This window comes from Cyprinus carpio, chromosome A5, assembly GCF_018340385.1.
Source record: "Cyprinus carpio isolate SPL01 chromosome A5, ASM1834038v1, whole genome shotgun sequence".
NCBI classification, from domain to species: Eukaryota; Metazoa; Chordata; class Actinopteri; order Cypriniformes; family Cyprinidae; genus Cyprinus; species Cyprinus carpio.
The window spans coordinates 28,495,303-28,510,500 of record NC_056576.1 but is presented as its reverse complement, the minus strand read 5'-3'; the positions used below and the strand labels follow the sequence as shown (position 1 = coordinate 28,510,500).

The 15,198-nt window shown below is 36.0% G+C and overlaps 1 protein-coding gene across 9 annotated transcripts in view; it reads left to right on the top strand.

The window, feature by feature from the left end:
* LOC109062450 (potassium channel subfamily T member 1-like) overlaps positions 1-15,198 on the top strand; it is a 90,674-nt gene that overhangs the window by 74,407 nt on the left and 1,069 nt on the right. For 4 of the 9 annotated variants that reach the window (XR_006160102.1, XR_006160106.1, XR_006160109.1 and 1 more), the window contains 13 exons: positions 782-995; positions 2,035-2,140; positions 4,540-4,712; positions 5,208-5,279; positions 5,371-5,505; positions 5,672-5,783; positions 6,300-6,401; positions 7,762-7,845; positions 8,172-8,300; positions 8,552-8,572; positions 10,446-10,736; positions 12,164-12,226; positions 13,895-15,010. Coding sequence is in view for 1 of the 9 variants with exons in the window: in XM_042756751.1 (XP_042612685.1) it covers positions 782-995; positions 2,035-2,140; positions 4,540-4,712; positions 5,208-5,279; positions 5,371-5,505; positions 5,672-5,783; positions 6,300-6,401; positions 7,762-7,845; positions 8,172-8,300; positions 9,683-9,689; positions 10,446-10,736; positions 12,164-12,226; positions 14,926-15,010 (1,573 nt within the window). In the remaining 8 variants the exon portion in view is untranslated. Of the gene's footprint in view, positions 1-781; positions 996-2,034; positions 2,141-4,539; positions 4,713-5,207; positions 5,280-5,370; positions 5,506-5,671; positions 5,784-6,299; positions 6,402-7,761; positions 7,846-8,171; positions 8,301-8,551; positions 8,573-9,682; positions 9,690-10,445; positions 10,737-12,163; positions 12,227-13,894; positions 15,011-15,198 lie in introns of all 9 variants that reach the window. The other 5 variants (XR_006160103.1, XR_006160105.1, XR_006160104.1 and 2 more) reach the window with 5 other exon arrangements.

The following is a 15,198-nucleotide window of genomic DNA, read 5'->3' as shown; positions in this document are numbered from 1 at the left end:
TAGTGGATGTCTGTGTAAATGTTGACATTTACAGAAACCTCTCTCTCCCGTTCATTCCCGTTACTTTGAAGAACTCAAAGGCTCAAGGCTTTTGTCCTGCAAGATTTTTTACCCAGAAAATGAAGAATTTATGCTCTTGCATGAGTAAAATATCCCTGGCTTACTCTCTAACATAATTAATTATATATAAGGAATTAGTCCATTATGTTTCTTCACTGATTTGTTTTCACAACTGCCTTTAACATTTTGCAGAGAAACAATCTTCCGCATAGCAGCAGAATTTCCCTTCAGAACGTTTTCTTCCCTTCAGCATTTTTAAATTAAACCTCACAGTGCTTAAAGATTTTGTTTGCAAAGCACTGATTTGAAATGTGCAAATCAGTCTTCATTCATTAAAAGCAATAAATCAGGGTTGAGGTCATTTTCAGTGTGTTTTAAGAAATGTGCTTTATTTAAACATTTATACCATCTACTGTATACGCAGGCAAATTTTCCTTGTAATTTACACAAGTTTTCTCATATTATTCATTGTGCTGTTGGAAATGAACTGGAACTGACCTAAATTCTGAGTCATCAAAAATTGTTCATAATGCAGTATTTCTTTGACCGCTTTCATTGCACTGTAAATAGCACAAAAGCAATTAACATTTCAGATCAGACTACAGTTTTTAGATAGCTTGTTTCACTGGTGGACACATGAATTCCCTCATGCTGCACTTTCCCAGCGCTTACCCGAAGAGGAAAGCCTCGACTCTCATGGCTCATTTGTGTTGTTTTACAGGAACTGTGGCCATTGACCTGCAGAACCCAGATCCCCCGGCTGACAGCAGTAAACTGGCCCTGCCCACAGAGAACGGAGCTGGGAGTCGTAGACCCAGCATTGCCCCTGTGCTAGAGATCGCCGATTCCTCTGCAATCCTGCCTTGTGATCTTCTCAGTGACCCCTCAGAAGATGAGACCAACCAATCAGATGATGAAGGATCACCAGCTTTAGAGTAAATAATGTTTTTAAAAGTACACAATTGATGTGATTCATGGGAAGCACAACAGAGTCATTTGTCTTTGACTTTTTAGACAGCCAGCAAATGTGAAAGACATGAGCCTTAAATCAAGAGGCTCATTGTGGATAGCTGTGCTATTACTTCTCTAAGCAACCCATTTTTATTTTTGACTGGCAGACGATAAAATAATAAATAGAATATTGAAGAACATGCGTCACTAAAACCCTATACACTTGCACTATTCACAAGTTTGGGTGTGGGTACGATTTTTTTATGTTTTTAAAAGTTAAAAGTTTTCTATTTGAAAGTATTTAAAATGTCATTTATTTCTGTGATGGCAAAGATGAATATTTTCTTCAGTGTCACATGATCCTTCAGAAATCGTTCTAATATGCTGCTTTGCTCCTCAGGAAACATTTATTATTATCAATAATGTAAAAACATGTTTCCCAAGATTCTTTAATAAAAAGAAGATTACAAATGTTATAAATGTCTTTACTAACACTTTAACAGTTTAATGCATCCTTGCTGAATAAAACAATTATTTTTTTTTCTCTAGTGTGATTTACATTTTATAGCTTTCAGGAAGATCAGATTAACCTTAAACATATAAGTTGCTATCACCCCACCAGCGATCATGCTGCAGAATAATTACAGCGTTTGCACGTCAATCAGAGCCAGAGGAGACGTGCACTCACTCTCTCACTCTCTCTTTCTCTCTCACACACACACACTTGCTTGATAAAGACTAAATCTCTTACAGAGCAGCACTGATTCTTTCTCGCCGCAGGACTCTGTTCTGTTCCTGTATTTTCTAATGCTTCCTCTGGTGAGCAGAGTGAATTGGTGAAGATCCCTGCTGTACTGAGCTGCTGAATCTTCAGTGCTCTCACAGTGCCATCTACTGATCATTTACATGCAATGCTTTAAAAAATGAAGCCTTTGTAGATCATCTCAGTTAAGAGTTCATGTACTGTATATGCATTAAATTGAAGCAGTCTTGCTACATTTTATATTCTTCTGCTTTTTAAAGGTGGATTAGAGGCTATCCTCCAAACTCCCCTTACATTGGAAGCTCCCCAACTCTTTGTCACCTTTTGCAACAGAAGGCGCCATTTTGTTGCCTACGACTTGACAAGGTGAGTCTATAATTCTTAATTCACCCTTAAATACTGATAGCGATTCAACTGAATCCATTGGGATAGTTTGATGAAAGAGAAATTGTGAAGTGTTTACTGACTAATGTAATGGTAATGTATTTATATGGAGGAATTTAACAGTATGAAATAAATAATTAGATACATCATGCATTTTAGCAATAAATACATAAAAGTACAAAGAAATGTGTATTGTCATATTTTAGATCACTTTTCATTTTACATATACAGGTGCATCCCAATAAATTAGAATGTCGTGGAAAAGTTTATTTATTTCAGTAATTCAACTCAAATTGTGAAACTATTAACTACTACTGAATTAAATAAATTCAATGCACACAGACTAAAGTAGTCTTTGGTTCTTTTAATTGTGATGATTTTGGCTCACATTAAACAAAAAGCCACCAACAAATTAGAATACTTCATAAGACCAATAAAAAAAATAAATTTAAAAAAAAAAAAACATTTTTAGTGAATTGTTGGCCTTCTGGAAAGTTCATGTACTGTACATGTACTCAGTACTTGGTAGGGGCTCCTTTTGCTTTAATTACTGCCTCAATTCGGCGTGGCATGGAGGTGATCAGTTTGTGGCACTGCTGAGGTTGTAGGAAGCCCAGGTTTCTTTGACGTGGCCTTCAGCTCATCTGCATTTTTTGGTCTCTTGTTTCTCATTTTCCTCTTGAAAATACCCCATAGATTCTCTGTGGGGTTCAGGTCTAGTGAGTTTGCTGGCCAGTCAAGCACACCAACACCATGGTCATTTAACCAACTTTTGGTGCTTTTGGCCGTGTGGGCAGGTGCCAAATCCTGCTGGAAAATGAAATCAGCATCCTTAAAAAGCTGGTCAGCAGAAGGAAGCATGAAGTGCTCCAAAATTTCTTGGTAAACAGGTGCACTGACTTTGGTTTTCAAAAAACACAATGGACCAACACCGGCAGATGACATTGCACCCCAAATCATCACAGACTGTGGAAACTTAACACTGGACTTCAAGCAACTTGGGCTATGAGCTTCTCCATCCTTCCTCCAGACTCTAGGACCTTGGTTTGCAAATGAAATACAAACTTGCTCTCATCTGAAAAGAGGACTTTGTACCACTGGGCAACAGTCCAGTTCTTCTTCTCCTTAGCCCAGGTAAGTCGCCTCTGACGTTGTCAGTGGTTCAGGAGTAGCTTAACAAGAGGAATACGACAACTGTAGCTAAATTCCTTGACACGTCTGTATGCCTTGACCCCAGCCTCAGTCCATTCCTTGTGAAGTTCACTCAAATTCTTGAATCGATTTTGCTTGACAATCCTCATAAGGCTGCAGTTGTCTCGGTTGGTTGTGCATCTTTTTCTTCCACACTTTTTCCTTCCACTCAACTTTCTGTTAACATGCTTGGATACAGCACTCTGTGAACAGCCAGCTTCTTTGGCAATGAATGTTTGTGGCTTACCCTCCTTGTGAAGGGTGTCAATGATTGTCTTCTGGACAACTGTCAGATCAGCAGTCTTCCCCATGACTGTGTAGCCTAGTGAACCAAACTGAGATACCATTTTGAAAGCCCAGGAAACCTTTGCAGGTGTTTTGAGTTGATTAGCTGATTGGCATGTCACCATATTCTAATTTGTTGAGATAGTGAATTGGTGGGTTTTTGTTAAAAGTGAGCCAAAATCATCACAATTAAAAGAACCAAAGACTTAAACTACTTCAGTTTGTGTGCATTGAATTTATTTAATACACAAGTTTCACAATTTGATTTGAATTACTGAAATAAATGAACTTTTCCACGACAATCTAATTTATTGAGATGCACCTGTACATTTCACACACTGTTTCTTTGAACTCACTTTTCATTATGCTTAAATTTTCTGAATCCATGATGACTTCATGATGTTTTCAGTTTCATGATATATTGATGTTGTCCACTATTATATAATATTATAATAAATGATATTAATAGTTTACATACACTGTTAAGTAAACATACACATTCCATGCATTATTTCATGCATTATATTATTTATTGATTTGATTTCCTTGCGCCTTTATTGCAACATTCTATGATGTATTTAAGAATTTCATTTCATTATATATATATATATATATATATATATATATATATATATATATATATATATATATATATATATATATTTATATATATTTATATATGTGTGTGTGTGTGTGTATAGGTTTGTGTGTGTGTGTGTGTGTGTGTGTGTGTGTGTGTGTGTGTGTGTGTGTGTGTGTGTGTGTGTGTGTGTTTGTGTGTGTGCGCATGTGTGCGCGTGTGTACTTATCAGCTCTAAATGTATGATGGCATTATATGTTCATACATTTAGAGCTGATATCCTTTATTTCAGTCCATTAAATGCTTTACTTGTTTTTATGTGCAGGGTTGTCGGCACAATAGCTTTGAAGACGCCAAGGCATATGGTTTCAAAAACAAGTTGATTATTGTTTCTGCTGAAACAGCAGGAAATGGCCTGTACAACTTCATAGTGCCATTGCGTGCCTATTACCGACCCCGGAAGGAGCTGAATCCCATTGTGCTGCTGTTGGATAATCCGTGAGCGAGCTGCCTCATCAGTTTTCACCGCATGTTATTGCTCATAGTGATGACTTTAGACTTCGAAAATCAGTCAAAAGCTTTGCTTAACCTGACTTTACCAATTAAAAATACTTCCAGGCACATCTGCATAAAAACAAATCTCTTTATCGACTGTTCACACTCTGTCATGCATTAGATTGAAATCTTAATGTATTATCTTGCTCTCTAATGCTAAACGCTTTCAAAAGTGTTGTTCATTATGCTCCACATATTCTTCCTTTCAGTAATACAAAATAGTGTACACAATTGTAGATTCTTCCCCAGAGTTTCCATGGCAACTCTGAGATATGTCAAAAGGCTTTTTGCAATTACCTGCTTATGCATTTTTCACAAGCTTTTAGCCTGAGAATACATTTTTATAAGGTTGTTTGCCGGTCCAAAACCTTTAAGAACTTTTAACTGCAGCTGTGAGTGGATTAGCATTGTCAAACTGCTCTTCCCCTCCGTTTCCAGGCCTGATAATCATTTTCTTGAAGCCATCTGCTGTTTCCCTATGGTGTACTACATGGCTGGTACCATTGACAAGTAGGTCTTTAAACATTTCAGCATACATAAACAACATGAAATCAGTTTTAGTCCAGTCTGAATGGTCAATTTGTGCTGGTTTCTGTCATAGTTTGGATAACCTGCTGCAGTGTGGCATCATCTACGCTGATAACCTGGTAGTGGTAGATAAGGAGAGCACTATGAGTGCAGAGGAAGACTACATGGCAGATGCTAAAACCATAGTCAACGTGCAGACCATGTTCAGGTACGTTTTATGCTCAGACAATAATAACTTCAGCTAATTGTCTTCAAGCTGATGTCTTTCTCTACATTAGTTGAAAATGGCATTGGATACTAATTACTTTGTTGGCTGAGTTTCCTGCAAAACTTCATTTTCATCTTTGTTCTCCTGTTACTGTGTCCTCTACTAGGTTGTTTCCTAGTCTCAGCATAATCACTGAGCTAACCCATCCTTCTAATATGAGATTCATGCAGTTTCGTGCCAAAGACTGCTACTCCCTGGCTCTCTCAAAACTCGAAAAGGTGTCATATCCAAACAACCACAACATTTGACTTACATCGGGGTCCAAAAGTCTGTTTCTGTTTTGAATTTTGTAAAACCATATGTCACATGATTTAGAAATAGTTCAGAAATAATAATAAGTTATCTAAAAACTTTTTTTATTTCCAAGTACAAAATGAGTCCCAGATTGTCAGTGTGATCTCAGACTTTAGGACTCCAATAATGATTTATAGATTTACTTCCTTGCAAGTAAATAATTTAACTACTCTAACCAGGACTAACTATAATACATTTCAGACTTTTCTCTGATGTGTAATAACTTTGCTTGAATGCTACACATTTATTATGACATGGTCCATTGGAATGTTTCTGAGTAAATATGATGTATTTGTGGTGATTGCATGCCTCAAATGGATGAAATACTTAAACTATGATAATGCTGTATCACAGATTGCCAGATGGTCTGAAAATCTTAAATCATCAGCTGTGGAAAGAGCCATCAATCTTTTGTCTTGATCTTTTTCTCTTTTCTCCAGATAGAGAGAGATAAGGGCTCTAATCTTGCATTCATGTTCCGCCTCCCATTCGCTGCAGGCAGAGTGTTCAGTATTAGCATGCTGGATACTCTTCTTTACCAGGTGTGTAATAGATCAGCTGCAACTTCTGCTAATTCTATGTAAAATCTTGCGCCACCTTGTGGCACTCTAATATTTATAAATATATATTTACACTGCTGTTCAAAAATTGGGGTATGTTAGTATGTTTTTATTTTTAAAGAATTTAATATTTTTTTTTAGCAAGGACAAATTAAATTGATCAAAAGTGACAATAAATACATTTATAATGTTATAAAAGATTTCTATTTCAAATAAATGCTGTTCTAAAAAAATTTGTTAATCAAATCATTCATCAAATTTCATAGTTTGCAGCATAACAGTTTTTAACATTTATAATAATAATAATAATAATAATAAAAATGTTTATTGAGCAGCAAATCAACATATTAGAATAATTTATGTAGGATCATGTGACTCTGAAGACTGGAGTTATGATGCTGAAAATTCAGCTTTGCATCACAGGAATAAATTAAATTTTACAATTTATGAAAACAGAAAAAAAGTTATTTTGAATTGTAATAATATGTCACAATATTGCTGTTTTTACAGTATTTTTATAAAATAAATACAGCTTTGGTGAGAACAAAAGACTTCTTGCAAAAACAGTTTAAAAAGTCTTATCAACCCCAAACTTGTGAACAGTAGTGTATTTATGTATGTATGTATGTATGTATATGTAATGTTTATTCTTTTAAGTATTAAGTTAGGGGTCTTCAAAGGGAGGGCTGCTAATTATTGAAAATTACAGTATTACAGTATTTGTCAAACAAAATCATTAAGTTAAATTCAGCCAGTGTTAAAGATAAGAAACTCAAGTTCACATGAATGTGTCACTGTCCCTCACACATTAAAACGTATAAAGTAAAATTAAAATGTATAATTATGTATAAGTACATGACTCTGTATATCAATAATGATTATCTTAAAAGTCTTGCAATTTAAGCAACATCATAGCAAAGTATATAAATTAATTAATATAGTACTATATGCATGTTATGACCATAGAGAAAACCACTATATACAGTAGGAAACATAACTTGATGAGCTGTCAGTCATACAGCTTTGTCTTGGTCTTGCCAGGAAATATAATATAATAAAGAAATGTAATAAATAGAGATAACATTATTAAAAAAGTGTGTTTTATTTTTGTATCTCCACACATTTGATGCTCGAAACCAAAGGCAGATTTTATTTTTTTTATTTTTGGTAGATAGGAACAGAGAATCTTGAGTGGCATTTTGCAGTAGGTTGTGATCCTGCTATGCTCCCCTCAGGCACTGAGTCTCTGTGGGGTCTTTATTGATCGTGTGAGGTCTGGAGATCATCTGTGTGCTTTCTGTGGACTGTTCCTGTGTTTATAGAGTTTCTGTTTATCCTCTAGTCTTTTGTGAAGGACTATATGATTCTCATTGCAAGACTCCTGCTGGGTCTAGACACCACCCCGGGCTCTGGCTACCTCTGTGCTGTAAGTGTAATCGCAAACAAAAATGCACCCACACACCCTCAGCAGCCAGTATGTCTGGCATCATTGCGTGCCATTGTTTACATAGATTATGCAAGCCATTGTTTCAGTTAAAATGCATAAAGCTGGTCAATTGACCTTGTCCACCCACAAATCTGCTGGTGCTGACTGCAGTGTTGAATTGAGACATACGGTTTAAAAATATCATCATGTTTCAAAGGCAGAGTTATATGTGATATTTTATTTTTTGTTTTATTCATTTTAGTTTAGTTTAGTAAAATATGGCCTGGATGTTTCTCAGTGAGCTTCATCCTTCACTTTTGAAACAGATGAAGGTAACGGAAGAGGACCTATGGATCCGGACGTACGGAAGACTGTTCCAGAAGCTGTGTTCATCCAGTGCAGAAATTCCCATTGGGATATACCGCACTGAATCTCACATGTTCTCTTCCTCAGAGGTAAGATGAGATTAAGAGGGAGAGATCAGAGATATCAGACACAGCTGAATTCGCTCATCCGGTTCCAGATGCTTGCACAGCAGATACGATCTATCACTGGGCCTTTACTTAATCTTGTTCAGTGTTGAAGATTTACAGCAATATCATGGCTTTGCTGGCTGCCTTATTAGGTGTGTTGTGACTTGAAGCTTATGCAGTCCTTGTGCTAATCATTTCTCATTTTGATCATTCACATCTATTGCTTTTTCCAGTTTAAGGAGGTTTGCAAACAGGTAAGAATACAGATTTCACTCCATTTCTCAACTACATTATCATATGTTAATGGAATTATGCTGTGTTCCAGCTGTTTGTTGTCTTTCCAACATCCATTACTTACACTCACTCATTATATGCTACTGGTGATCTGTATAATTTGCTAATAAATGTTTGTTGTCTTTCCAACATCCATTACTTACACTCACTCATTATATGCTACTGGTACCAAAGAATACCTTTCTGATGCTAAGGGCCCCCAAATATGAGGATTCCTTTCTAAAATATAAAAAACAGCTGTATATTCTTATTTGTAAATATCCATTTATACTCTGTGAGGGAAAAAAAAGGAAAAAAATACTTAATTAAATAATTGGAATTTATTATAGCTGTACTACAGCTAAATCAAACATTTATAAATATTTTTATTAAATGCTTTTAATAATAATGATTAATAATTGAAAAAAAATATATATTTTTAAGCAAAGCTATTGTATTATATATGAGTTACACTACCATATGTGTAAGAGGTTAAAAAAGTTTGTTGTTGGTAAGATTTGTTAATGTTTTGTCTGTTAGTAAAATTGCAATTTAAAATGAATGTTTTCTATTTTTTGTATTTATTATTTTTTTGCAGTCTTCAGTGTCATGTGATCTTTCATAAGCATCCTAATGTGCTAATTTGGTGCTCAAAAAAATCCTATTATCATCAATTTAGAAAACAGTTGTGCTGCTTAAATTGCCCCTTTTATGCTATTTTTAAAGTTCCTAATATTGTTTTTGGAGTCTCCTACAATAGGTTTACATGCAAGGTCAAAAAATTATTTTGTTTTCTCAAAATATGCATTTGGAGTTCTTATTTTCCAATGCATTTGAAGCAGTTCTAAGATTCAGTCTCTCTAAGCCCCTCCTTTCTGTGAGCCTACTCTGCTCTGATTGGTCAGAAGGCCCAGTCTGTTGTGACTGGTCTACCGCGCACAGTGTGTGTCAGAAAGAATATGCCCATTGCCATAGTTCTGTATTGAATGCTCTATAAAAAATATAAAATTTTATTATTTATCATACTTACAGGTTGTTATTCAGTGGAGCCAGCTGGTCCAATTAAACTGAGAACTGAGCCATCTTTCCAGAGCAAGCGTTCTGTGAATCCCACATTAAACTCCCCAAGATTAGAGAAGCAGTCGCCAGTAAAATGATGTGCTTGAGGGCGGGGTCAGGTTGTTTGCGGCTGGCCAACGTAGAACATAGGCAGGTATTATGCAAGTAGGATTTGAATTACTGACGGCTCGTTTAGGCTGTTCAGAGTCAATTCTTTCTTTTGGGAGACAATAACTGTATTTATTGTGCACTTTCGGCTTTACAATTTTGCAGATTGTTTACATTCACATACAGCTACACACTGCATGAAAGGCAATACTCAAAATGGCATAATAGGAGCACTTTTTAATGGAATATTTAATATTAATAATAAAATAATATTTTTTTGGAAATCGTGACATTTTTTTCAGGGCTCTTTGGTGAATAGAAAGTTCAAAAGAACTGCATTTATTTGAAATATAAATAGTTTCTACCAGTAGAGATGGCTTTACTGTCATTTTAGATCAATTGAATGCATCCTTAATGAATAAAATTTTGAAGTTCTTTATACAAAAATTATATAAAGAAAATTACCTCAAACTTTAGAAATGTGCCTTAAACTTAGACAAGTCTAATGGCATCCTGTCAGCGGGTGAGTTAGAGTCAGCTAAAAATATGTGTAATTACTTAGTGCTACTTTCCAGAGTAAAGATGTTCAACTGCTAATAAACTGGTACAAAAAAGTACAACATAATGACTTCAGCCATCAGACAATGAACCTTGTTAACCTGTTGACAACCTGTTTCCATGCTGAAGTCCAGGTGTCTGTGGAGGACTGTGAGGACCCGCGGGACCGCGGGGAATCCTGGAAAGAGAAAACCGCCCACAGAAACTCCACAGGGAGCGACCAATCAGAGCACCCACTCCTGCGGAAGAAGAGCATGCAGTGGGCGAGACGGCTGAGCAGAAAAAACACCAAACCGCCCAGTCGAGTTGAACGCATCAATCAACAGCGCCTAAATCTGTACCGGCGCTCAGAGAGACAGGAGCTGTCAGAGCTGGTGAAGAACCGCATGAAGCACTTAGGGCTGCCCACTGTGGGATACGGTGAGTTTGACAAGGGGAAGTGAGTATTTCTGTTTCAGCCTATGAAAATACTGAAGGTTCAGAACCCCTTACCTTGATGTCTTTTTGATATAGTGCGTTATAAATGCTTGAGATCTGTTATCAGTGTCTTTCTTTATAAATCATATAATGGTGTCCCCTGCATTAATCATCATTCTCCTGAAACATTCTTTTTAAAAGATTACAGGAAAATGCCAGATTAAAGAGAAACAAAATATAGATCACATGCATTCATGTAAATCATTGCATAAAGGAGTATTTTTAATGTTCCTTTATCTATAGGACAAATATTTATATTTCCAAGATATGCACTGGGGTCCAAAGGTCTGGGGCCACTAGTAAAAATACTTCTATTATTAAATAATTCTATTTTCGAATTCTGAACCATTTTTAGATCCAAATGATCAGGTACTCCAGTATGAATTGAAATGATCCAAAAAGCATCTTGAATTTCAATGGAAGCAAAGCATCTGACCTTCTATTCAACGCATCACATAATTACAAATTTACTTAATATGACTAGTGATTCAGAAAGTGTGACAAATTTGTTGTACTATTTATTTATTTAAAGATTTCCCAGAAGGTATTTCAAGAAATTAAAAAAAAGATTTCTTAGTAGTCCTAAGCCTTTGGACCTAACTGTATATTGTAGATGATCTCCCTTACCAAAAAGTAGTATACTTCAAGTTTATTTTATTAAGTATACTTAAGTAAAGTTCAAGTATATTTAGACTTTTTGTAAGTATAAGTCAAGTATACTTAAATGTCATTTTAAGTATATTTCTGAGAAGTACATAAAGCCCATTTCTGAGAAGTACATAAAAAGTAAACTAAAAGCATGCTTTCCTATTTTTAGTTTAAAAGAAGTATACTAATAGCACACTTGAATAAACTTCTTTTTCGTAAGGGCTACTGAAGAAATATTTCATTTATTATAGCAGGTGGGTTTTATAGTGTCATAATGAATATCATTTATTGTTTAAGGATCAGAGCTCATCATCAACTTGTGCTTCGTGTGCTCTGCATTGTCTTTCATTCTGTATTCACCAAACTTTACTCCCTTTCTATACTCCATGTTGCAAAAAATCATTCTCTAATTTTTCACTTGTCAACCCTGAGAAATACTGCTGAATACGAAAGTTAAAGTTAAAGTTTTTAATGTTAAAACTACCTCCTTTCCCATCTTGCGCAGAAATGTACACACTTTGTCTTTAAAATGTGATGTAAACCTTGAGATGTACACATTAGCAGTCATGAAGGATTATTCATGATATTTTAAGAATGTGTTTTTTGCATGGTGAATTTTTCTTGATCTTTCTCTTTTAAAAAAAGTGTTGCTTTCTCTGCTGCTTGCTTGACCTTTTCTTTCTTATCTTTTTCTGCTATGGTCTTTTCCCTGCACGCTGTAGAGGACGTAGCTAATTTAACTGCAAGTGATGTGATGAACCGAGTAAATCTAGGATATTTGCAAGGTAAATGCACCCAGCATCATTGTTCCTGTGGTATAGGATTGTTCCAGTCGATCTGGAACCTGATGTTCTGGAGACTGAAGTAAATAGGAAACTCCACTCAATTTGCTCAGTTTGTCCAGTGACATTGATTAGAACAGCATCAGCAGTCTGTATTTATTAGGATAAGCACTGAAAGTCTAATGAAAATGCTTTGTGCTGTTTGAAAAGACTAGTTCACCCCAAAATTTAAATTTGCTGAAAATGTACTCACCCTCAGGCCATCACTCACTCACCAGTGGATCCTCTGCAGTGAATGGGTGCCGTCAGAATGAGAGTCCAAACAGCTGATAAAAACATCAGTTATTGTCTTGTGAAGTGAAAAGCTTCCTGCTAAAATACGAAACCTCTAATCAATAATATTGCTTTCTCCAGTGAAAGTCATCTTGTCTAATTCAGGAAATAAATAAGTAAAGATCAAACACTGTTTAAAAGTGAAAACGGTCCAGAACAGTTCTAAACAAATATGTTGGTATGTTTAATCAAAAGGGTCAAAGGGGGAAGGAAGTGTTATTATGGATTAGGGACTAATATTTTGGCCAGAAGTGACGGTGTAAAATGTCTTGATGATGGATTTCTCCAAATCTGTTCTGATAAAGAAACAAACTTGTTTAGATCTTGGATGGCCTGAGGGCAAGTACATTTTCAGGAAATTTTCATTTTTGGCTGAACTATTCCTTTAATAGGCCTTTATTTATTTATTTATTTACATTTATTTTCTTTTAGATTCAAAATTCAGTGTTATTCAGTGTTTTTTTTTTATTCTTACATTTTCCAGGCTGACAGTTTCTTGCTAAAGCTACATTCAAATGTCTGAAGTTTGCTGCCTACAGTTCTCCGATTTCTACATTTTTTCCAGATGACATCATCAGTGGGCTGGTCAGTGCCCCATGAGCCTTCTTATCTTATTAAAAACAGACCGCAGGAAACTGCTGGCCGTTGACATTATAATGACACTGGACAAAATGAGTATGATCTAGAAACATGGTTGAACGGCCCTAGTGCTTATCTGTAAAGCCAACTGATTTCATTATAATCGAATTTGCATTTGTGTAAAATTCATTATTACACAGCTCACTGGAATACTTGATTCTGATTGGTCAATTGCAGCATTCTCCAGTCTAAGATAATGATCAAGAAGCTATTTAACTTATTGTTGTCCCAGCTGTTTCAACTCAAATTAATATTTCAAATCCATTTTTTTTTCAGTCAGCTAGTCATTATTGTAAAATAAAAACTTTCACCTTTTTGTCACCATCCTGATCACCCTGTCAGGATTTGTTTAGCAGTGATGACTGTACCTTATTTCGTACTTGTACTGTACATAAATGCAAAAAGTAAAGCAAAAGTACAGCATTTTTTATGACTTAAATGCAATTATGGATAAAGTGTACAAGTTCATTATGCATAGACTGTGTTTGAGTGTAATACACAATATATGCATACTTTGTATTTTTTACATGGCTAGTAGCCATGGCTAGTATCACACCTCTCATTATGTTTGCAAAAACATGCTCCTGATCATCAATGTCATTTGACAGCAGTGCTGACCTGTTTCTGAAATAATGAAGTCTGATTTCATAGTTAAATTAGTGATGTAGTTGTCTTTTTCTCCTCTGGTACGAACTGAAGAGGGTACTTACATGACAGAGGGTACTGCAGGTACTCACTGGCATCTGAGCATTGATATAAGACATGATGAGTGAGGGCTTTTGATTCCAGGATGTTTGGACAGAGTGGAGTAGAAAGCATTCAGTCTTTGTCGGAAGGGTCCATCTAGCACAGGTATTTAGGCATACACTTATAAGTCTGCTTGTACTGATTTACAGCATTGTTTCTCAGCTTTTTATTCTTCTTAATGGGGTGATACTGGGAGAAGTATTTGGGTTTCCCATTACTGTAATTGGTTAATTAGCATTTGGCTATTGACTCCTCCCAATCCCACACTACTAATGTTTTTTGCTTCACTCTGATTGGTCGAGCCTTGGCTTGGTGGGCCTGACAGATCCTCTGAGCATGCTTATATCTGTGTGTGTCGGTCTTACTGTTTGCTGACTTGGAGCTGTATGTTGGCATGGCAATGATCAACGTTCAGTGGGTCAACTGTGATTATGATGCAGTAGACTGATGGATGGATTGAGAGACTGAATGCGTGGGTGGATGCGGACCCTGTCTGCATGCGTCCGCGCATGGGGAGCGCTTGCGGTTGCATGGGCGTTCCGTAAATGCAGCCATGCCCTGTCAGTAACGGTTAGCCCTTCTCTCTCTTTTACCTGGCCTGGCATTAAGTGGCTCAAACAGGTGGGTTTGAAGAAGCAGAGGCACTTTGTCCCAGTCTTGAGTCCCTTATTCACAGACCTGCAAAGGTTCACACTTCTCAGTCATTTGCAAGCAGGTAAAATACAACAAAGTCTCAGAAACCCAGCCAACAAAATCCTAACACAGTGGGTACACAACAACTGCCTCCCATGTTTTATTATTCAATATATTTTGCTCTTTTTGGCTATTCTGACTCAGTCAACAGCATAGTTTTATTATCTGCAGTAGGAACAGAGATAAATGTTACTGATAATTTCTCAGAACTTTGTTACACAAATGTTTTGGAATATTAAGAATTGATACAGGTTAAATACAATAGTGACTGTGTTTTGTTTCTCTTGCAGATGAAATGAATGATAATCAGAACACGTTATCATATGTGCTGATAAATCCTCCTCCGGACACCATTCTAGAACTCAATGACATTGTGTAAGTGGCATGTATTAAAATGTGTGCAGTTTTGTATGTTAATATACTCTTTTCCCAGTTAAATGTGACAAGAAAATAATTCCCGAAGACTATAAAATCTAAATACTAAAATATATATAGTGAGTTTTTTTTTGGTCCAAGGCTATTTGCCTAAGTTCAAATAGTGTTAAATGCTACTTAATTTATGC